This window comes from Muntiacus reevesi, chromosome 8 (genome assembly GCF_963930625.1).
Source record: "Muntiacus reevesi chromosome 8, mMunRee1.1, whole genome shotgun sequence".
Classification (NCBI taxonomy): domain Eukaryota; kingdom Metazoa; phylum Chordata; class Mammalia; order Artiodactyla; family Cervidae; genus Muntiacus; species Muntiacus reevesi.
This window is the reverse complement of record NC_089256.1, coordinates 87,020,948-87,029,604: the sequence shown is the minus strand read 5'-3', so window position 1 is coordinate 87,029,604 and position 8,657 is coordinate 87,020,948. Positions and strand designations below refer to the sequence as shown.

General features: G+C 43.0%; 1 protein-coding gene across 1 annotated transcript in view; it reads left to right on the top strand.

Moving 5' to 3' along the window:
• The first annotated feature begins 224 nt into the window (after positions 1-224).
• KCNAB1 (potassium voltage-gated channel subfamily A regulatory beta subunit 1) overlaps positions 225-8,657 on the top strand; it is a 429,637-nt gene continuing 421,204 nt past the window's right edge. Inside the window, exon 1 of the mRNA XM_065942986.1 lies at positions 225-635. Coding sequence (XP_065799058.1) covers positions 394-635 — 242 coding nt within the window. The 5' untranslated portion in view covers positions 225-393. The remainder of the gene's footprint in view (positions 636-8,657) is intronic.

The following is an 8,657-nucleotide window of genomic DNA, read 5'->3' as shown; positions in this document are numbered from 1 at the left end:
ATGAGAACAGAACATTTGGCCCCTATCCCACCAAAATATTTTCTTTTACCTAAATAGAAAGACATGGGGAAGGGTGCCCATATTTTTTTTCCCCCAGAGCCAATAAGAGGCTGCTTAAGTTTGACTCTGCAAACTTTACAGGGACGAGAAATGTGATTGGTCTTGGTCAGACTTCTTTTTGCACAGGCTTCAGCAGGGACTTAACTCACAGTTCTGCCAGGAGCTCAGGAGCCTGCTCGCATACATGAACGATAAGGGACATCTAAGGAAAACAAACTGATCCCTTTTAGGGACACATCAAAGCCAGATAACCCAAGAGAATCCTAGCAAGATACAGCCAGTCTTAGAGTGACGTACTGTGAAATTAGCTTTGCTTCCTTGAGTTTATGAAGCATGCATCTGTATAAACCTGCTTGTGCAGACATCCCCAGCCCCAAGCTGGGTCTGCCCAAATCCAGTGAATCGGCTCTGAAATGCAGACGGCATCTAGCGGTGACCAAGCCTCCGCCGCAGGCAGCCTGTTGGCCAGTTAGGCCCAGTGGAGCAGTGGAACGGAAATACCTGGAGAAGTTTTTATGTGTCCATGGAATTTCGCTTCAGGAAACCATCAGGGCAGAGACGGGCATGCCTTACAGGTACTTGTTGGTTGCAATGTTATCCAGTCAGGGCGCTACGTTGAAATCAAAGGTTATTGTTATTAAAGAAAGAAGGATTGAAATAGCAAAAAAAAAAAAAAAAAAAAAAAAAAAAAATTATATAGAAAAAGGAAAAGAAAAATGAATGCAGTGAGCCTTCTTCTTGGGCTGCCTTATTTTTTCAAGCTTTAAACTGTCCACTTTCTCTTTGCCTCAAAGATTACATATAGTCAGGCTCACCTGTGGACTTTCCCATCCTCATGCAATTAGAAATGTCTTTGGCTTGATACTGAAGCAACAGTATGTGTTTTTGCAGGTCATAATGATGAATGGGAGCTCTATTCTTCTTAAGGAAATTTATAAATTAAGAACAGAATTTTTTTTTTTAACGCTGCCTGGTCTTCAAGGCTGTTATTTTCTTTTAAGCCTGAATCCTGTGGTTATACTGGTAACTAATAAAGTAGTTCATGAGACTGAACAAGTTCTTAAAATGACAGCACGTTTTATCAGTTTAGCCCAACGTAAATTACTGGTTGTTCTCTAACCCTCCAGTACCATCCATTTATTCTGTGAAAGATTAACAAAAGGGAGAAATTTTTTCCTAGTATGTGGTTGGATGTATAATCTTTTAAAATTGCTCTGAAATAGGAAGTATCATTCTTTTTCAGAGCAATTATTGTTCAAACCTCTATAAGTATGTCTGTGCTTAGCTAAATAACCCAGCTATACCTGCATCAGTGCTTGCTTGACAAATGCCTAGTTTTAAACATCCAGGAAGCTGAGCAAAAGCTGTTCAGAAGAACAAGGGTACTGAAAACAAACAATTCCCCCTGCCCCCTCCAAAAAAAACCCAAACCAAATCCCTTACCATTTCTAAAGAGCAGTTGTCTTAGTTCAAGTCAAAACTTCTAGTTCACAGAATAAGATTGCTTTTGTATAGACAAGATGTCCCTAGGTGATTTTATTTTATAATCTAAAGGTCTAGTTTAATGCAGTAACTACTGCTCTAGTTACCAGCTAATTTGATTAATAAAGCAATTTGCGTTGAGATGGCTCCTCTCTGGAGAGCAAAGTATTTCACACAGACTCTTTATGCAATAAAGGGCTCCTACAGAAGAGGAATGAACTCTTCGAGTTTTATAGGGTCTATTAACATCAGACAACTCATCCCATTGTGCTTTTGAAGTGGAGCCTGAGAAGAACCAACAGCCTTTCCAAAAGAATCTGTGGTCCCACAGCCTGGGATCGAGGAGATGCTGTCAGTCCTCACCTGTCTTCCCTGATCTATCTTTACTGGAAGGAGCTGCCTTCTCTCTGTCACTCCTCATCCTCTTAGTATCTTCTCCTTTCTTTCCTTGACCCTCAGTGGTAACAGTGGTGGAGTATAGATCTGGGAAGGATGGACTGTTTTATTGCTTAAAAAATAATCTGTCTTTGCATCTTCATCCCAGGATGGGTGGTATCACCATGAACTCTGGTGTAAATCTTCAGGGGGTATGCCTCTTTTGCTCAGAGTCCCAGTTTGAATACCAATTACATATTTTGTGATGTGTGTCCGTCTTCAAATGAACATATGTTCCAGGACAGTGTTTTTTCAAGCAGTTATGGAGTAGAGGAATGCCTTCATCAAATAGAGAAGAGCAAAAGTGTCTTAGTTGAAGTTGGGGGCTTAGAGCCCACCTGCTTGTGGGGAGCAGTCACAGCAGCTCGGGTCCCCAGACACGCCTGCAGATCCTGTCTTTTGCACGACTTGAGAGTACAGTTCTGAGAAGACTCTTCAAGGTGCCTTGGAGAGCAGGACTGGCAGGTCCTGCTCACAGAGGCAGGCTCTTAGGCCAGCCTAGGTGCCACTAACCCACACTCAGGGAAGGAATGGATGGGACTTAGGAGAGTGTTGTTCCTAGATCAGAGTATGAGGAGAAAAAAGTACAGTTGAGTAGATAATGGCCACCTCATGCAAAGAGTTGACTCATTGGAAAAGACCCTGATGCTGGGAGGGACTGGGGGCAGGAGAGGGGACAACAGAGGATGAGATGGCTGGATGGCATCACCAACTCAATGGACATGAGTTTGAGTAAACTCTGGGAGTTGGTGATGGACAGGGAGACCTGGTGTGCGGCAATTCATGGGGTTGCAAAGAGTCGGACACGACTGAGTGACTGAACTGAACTGAACTGAAGTAGATAATTGGCTCCAGAAAATAGCCAAGGCTTTGAATTATGAACTTGCTGTTTTCTGCCACATCTTCCTGATACATATCATCCTCCTCCTCCTCTTCCTCCAAATTTTCATAGTACTTTGTTCTTTTTTCAAGGCACACTAACTGTTCTTATTTCAAACATTCTCCTTTAAGCATGAGGGACAGATTTTAATGGAAGAGAATTCAGAATCTCTTGGTTCCTTCCCAGCCTGTCTTTTGACCTTAACTTCTTGTAAGTGTAGTTGGGGTTAGGTGAGGAGACTTTTATATTCTTCTATACTTTATTTTCTACCTCCCTCCAAGACCATGGCTATGTTAAAATACCTCATTCCACCTGTCTTTTCTATTTTCTTCTTTTTGAAGGGCACTGTTTCCTGTGTAGTGCCAAGGTAATAGACTTTGGAGCTGATGAGACCAGAGTTTAAATCCCAATGCTTCTGCTTTACAAACTGTGTGACAAGGGGCCAGCTGTGACACATAGGTGCTTAACACACAGTAGGTGTTCACGGAAAGTAGGTCCCCTTATGCTTATTCTGTAGACTCCTGTCAGTCATCCTCATGTCAGGAGATGACAGCCCCCTATAGCTGAAACATATGATGGATAAGAGTATTCTCAGAAGGAAAAGAAAGAATTAGAAGATCTGCAGTAACAACTCTATGAATATGCTATAAGTCATTATGTTATACATTTCAAATGGGTGAATTGTATATATGTAAATTATACATCAATAAAGTTGTTAAAAATAAGAGAAGTTTAAAAAATCTGCAGTAATTCACAATCTGTGTAGGTTTCCATGCTGGGCTTAGAATTCTGAAAGGTCTGGAAGAGCTGGGTAAGCTGTTTTCTCTTCCTAATTTGGTCAGATGCCATTGCAGCCTTCAGCCCAATACCAGCTGCTCAGGTCCCTTGATCATCTGCGAGAGAGCATTATGTTGTGTTTCCATGGAGACTTGGTTATATTTCTAACTAAGGGTGACCAGGGGAGGAAAAAAAAATCAGTAAATATGCAAACACATGTATCAGCTGAAAAGAAATGGGAGGAATTGTTTGCATGTGGGGTAAAAAGTGCCAAGTTGCTGTGCTGATCCTTCTGTTGTCTTACAATTTTTCAGCAAAACTAGAAGTTTTTGTGAATTCATTTTATTAAGATCTATAAAAGAGTCACTCAAGAGGGTCCTTCAGTCATTTCTAAGAGGCCATCTCTAGTATTAACACAAAGCATTGACCTCTGAGCCATACAGTCAGTGAACCTGAGTTTCAGTTCAGTTCAGTTCAGTTCAGTCACTCAGTCGTGTCCAACTCTTTGCGACCCCATGAACCACAGCACGTCAGGCCTCCCTGTCCATCACCAACTCCTGGAGTCCACCCAGACTCATGTCCATTGAGTCGATGATGCCATCCAACCATCTCATCCTCTGTCATCCCCTTCTCCTCCTGCCCTCAATCTTTCCCAGCATCAGCTCTTAGGTGGCCAATGAGTCAGCTCTTAGGTGGCCAAAGTACTGGAGGTTCAGCTTCAGCATCAGTCTTTCCAATGAACACACAGGACTGATCTCCTTTAGGACAGACTGGTTGGATCTCCTCGCAGTCCAAGGGACTCTCAAGAGTCTTCTCCAACACCACAGTTCAAAAGCATCAATTCTTTAGCACTCACCTTTCTTTATAGTCCAACTCTCACATCCATACATGACTACTGGAAAAACCATAGCCTTGACCAGATGGAATTTCGTTGACAAAGTAATGTCTCTGCTTTTTAATATGCTGTCTAGGTTGGTCATAACTTTCCTTCCAAGGAGTAAGCGTCTTTTAATTTCATGCCTGCAATCACCACCTGCAGTGATTTTGGAGCCCCCCAAAATTAAGTCAGCCACTGTTTCCACTGTTTCCCCATCAATGTGCCACGAAGTGATGGGACCAGATGCCATGATCTTAGTTTTCTGAATGTTGAGCTTTAAGCCAACTTTTTCACTTTCCTCTTTCACTTTCATCAAGAGGCTCTTTAGTTCTTCTTCACTTTCTGCCATAAGGGTGGTTTCATCTGCATATCTGAGGTTATTGATATTTCTCCTGGCAATCTTGATTCCAGCTTGTGCTTCTTACAGCCCAGCGTTTCTCATCATGTACTCTGCATATAAGTTAAATAAGGAGGGTGACAATATACAGCCTTGACATACTTCTTTTCCTATTTGGAACCAGTCTGTTGGTCCATGTCCAGTTCTAACTGTTGCTTCCTGACCAGCATACAGGTTTCTCAAGAGGCAGGTCAGGTGGTCTGGTATTCCCATCTCTTTCAGAATTTTCTACAGTTTATTGTGATCCACACAGTCGAAGGCTTTGGCATAGTCAATGAGGCAGAAATAGATGTTTTTCTGGAACTCTCTTGCTTTTTCGATTATCCAGCAGATATTGGCCATTTGATTTGGTTCCTCTGCCTTTTCTAAAACCAGCTTGAACATCTGGAAGTTCACGGTTCACGTATTGCTGAAGCCTGGCTTGGAGAATTTTGAGCATTACTTTACTAGTGTGTGAGATGAGTGCAATTGTGTGATAGTTTGAGCATTCTTTGGCATTGCCTTTCTTTGGGATTGGAATGAAAATGGACCTTTTCCAGTCCTGTGGCCACTACTGAGTTTTCCAACTTTGCTGGCATATTGAGTGCAGCACTTTCACAGCATCGTCTTTCAGGATTTGAAATAGCTCAACAGGAATTCCATCACCTCCACTAGCTTTGTTCGTAGTGATGCTTTCTAAGGCCTACTTGACTTCGCATTCCAGGATGTCTGGCTCTAGGTGAGTGATCACAGCATCGTGATTATCTGGGTCGTGAAGATCTTTTTTGCACAGTTCTTCTGAGTATTCTTGCCACCTCTTCTTAATATCTTCTGCTTCTGTTAGGTCCATACCATTTCTGTCCTTTATTGAATCCATCTTTGCCTGAAATGTTCCCTTGGTATCTATAATTTTCTTGAAGAGATCTCTAGTCTTTCCCACTCTATTGTTTTCCTCTATTTCTTTGCATTGATCACTGAGGAAGGCTTTCTTATTTCTCCTTGCTATTCTTTGAAACTCCGCATTCATATGGGTATATCTTTCCTTTTCTCCTTTGCTTTTGGCTTCTCTTTTTTTCACAGCTATTTGTAAGGCCTCCTCAGACAGCCATTTTGCTTTTTTGCATTTCTTTTTCTTGAGGATGATCTTGCTCCCTGTCTTCTGTACAATGTCATGAACCTCCATCCATAGTTCATCAGGCACTCTGTCTATCAGATCTAGTCCCTTCACTTCCACTGTATGATCATAAGGGATTTGATTTAGGTCATACCTGAATGGTCTAGTGGTTTTCCCCTTTTTGGGTCAAGGTAAAAGTACATAGAGAAGTAGTTTTATGGATAAAGCACACACACAAAATAGACTGAATTAATATGCTATAAACACCCAGGTTTGAAGCCATTTTATAATACATAAGCCAAGAGGGACTCAAGCAGATGTAAACTGAAGGTCTAATACAGGGGTCAACAAAATTTTCCTGTAGAAGGCCAGACAATAAATATTTTAAGCTCATGGTCCACATCTACCTTTGTTCTAACTACTGAGCTCTGCCCTTGTAGGTGGAAGGGAAGAGTGAAAGTGTTAGTTCCTCAGTGGTGTCCGACCCTTTGTGACCCCATGGACAGAGGAGCCTGGCGGGCTACAGTCAAGAATACTGGAGTGGGTTGCCATTCCCTTCTCCAGGGAATCTTCCTGATCGAACTCTGGTCTCCCACACTGCAGGCAGATTCTTTTTTTCTTTTTTTTTTTCCTTTTTTTTTTAAATTTTATTAGTTGGAGGCCAGTTACTTCACAACATTTCAGTGGGTTTTGTCATCTATTGACATGAATCAGCCATGGAGTTACATGTATTCCCCATCCCGATCCCCCCTCCCACCTCCCTCTCCACCCGACTCCTCTGGGTCCTCCCAGTGCACCAGGCCCGAGCACTTGTCTCATGCATCCCACCTGGGCTAGTGATCTGTTTCACCATAGATAATATACATGCTGTTCTTTTGAAACATCCCACCCTCACCTTCTCCCACAGAGTTCAAAAGTCTGTTCTGTACTTCTGTGTCTCTTTTTCTGTTTTGCATATAGGGTTATCATTAACATCTTTCTAAATTCCATATATATGTGTTAGTATGCTGTAATGTTCTTTATCTTTCTGGCTTACTTCACTCTGTATAATGGGCTCCAGTTTGATCCATCTCATTAGAACTGATTCAAATGAATTCTTTTTAATGGCTGAGTAATATTCCATGGTGTATATGTATCACAGCTTCCTTATCCATTCGTCTGCTGATGGGCATCTAGGCTGCTTCCATGTCCTGGCTATTATAAACAGTGTGCAGGCAGATTCTTAACCGTCTGAGCCACCAGGGAAGAAGCCATCAACAGTAAGCACAGGAGTAGGCATGGCTGTGTCCCAGTCACACTTGATGTATGGACTTGGACCTGGATTTGCCTCTGGGCTCTCCAGCAGTTTACCACACTGGGAAGGGGACCACAGAGCTCTTTACGGAAATCACAGAGTCCTTGAGATGGATAGGAGCCAGCTGTTCAGGGATGGAACATTTCTGGAGGTTAGAGAGAAAGTTCTTCTCCTTGGTGTAATTAATAACATCTTTAAAAAAATTCCTTATAGTAAACACAGCATTGAGATTCTTCAGGCTCTTTCTCATGGGGCCCCTAATATTAACAAGGGTCATAATAGCAAATAATAATTCAGCCAAAGCAAGTAGGTGCAGTAGAAGAAATGGCCTTGGTTTAACAGGATTCCAATTAGTCTGGAATTTTTTATACCTAAAGGTTCCTCACTAACAATAAAACAGATTTTGCTGTTTAATGACATGTTCATGAAATGAAGCAATTTTTTCTCAAATTAAAAAAGAATGTTTTTTGCCAACCAAAGACAAAATTTTCTACAACTATGAGTTGAAGGTGGGAAACATCAAAATGATAGGTGGGGCGGGGGTATTTTGGAATTGCTGATGTGGGTCAGACCTTGGAGATAATTTGCTCCAATTTCTGGTCTTATAGCTGAAGAAAATTGAGGCTCAAAGGTGTTGCATTTCCAGTCAACAACAAAGCCGGGACTAGAGCCTTTGCCCTTTGGTCCCAGTCCAGTGATTTTTCCAAATCCACATTTATCCCCACCCCTCCAACCCCATCCCACCCCATGCCAACACACCCCCTCACACCCCCCACACCACACACACATACCCCACTCATAGCCTCCACATCCACACCCATGCACCCTCATATTCCACACGCCATACACACGTCACACATACCCCACCCTCTCCTGCATACACACAGACACACTCCCACTGTACATATGCCCCCATATCGCACACATACGCCCCCCATATTCCGCACACTATGCATGCACACCTCACACAGCCCACATACACACACCCCACACCCCCCACACCTCCCACACACTACACACCCCAAAGCCTTCCCTGTACCACCCTGACACACGTATTCCTAAACCCCCACATATCCCACACACACCCAGCACAATCCCCCACACACCACATACACACCACGCACATCACATACGCAAATATACACACCCACACATCATTCATGCACCGCATGTTCCACACACGCTGTACACACGCATCCACACACCTCATCCCTTCCCCATACTCCCCACACATTTCTTGCCCCCACCCTCCACACACACCACAGACGCCGCACACACCCTGCACCCTGCCTCCCAGGGATGCTGCAGTTTGTCACGTTCACCGTCCCACTCAGTCCAGCTTTCCAAGCACTTCTTTTCTTG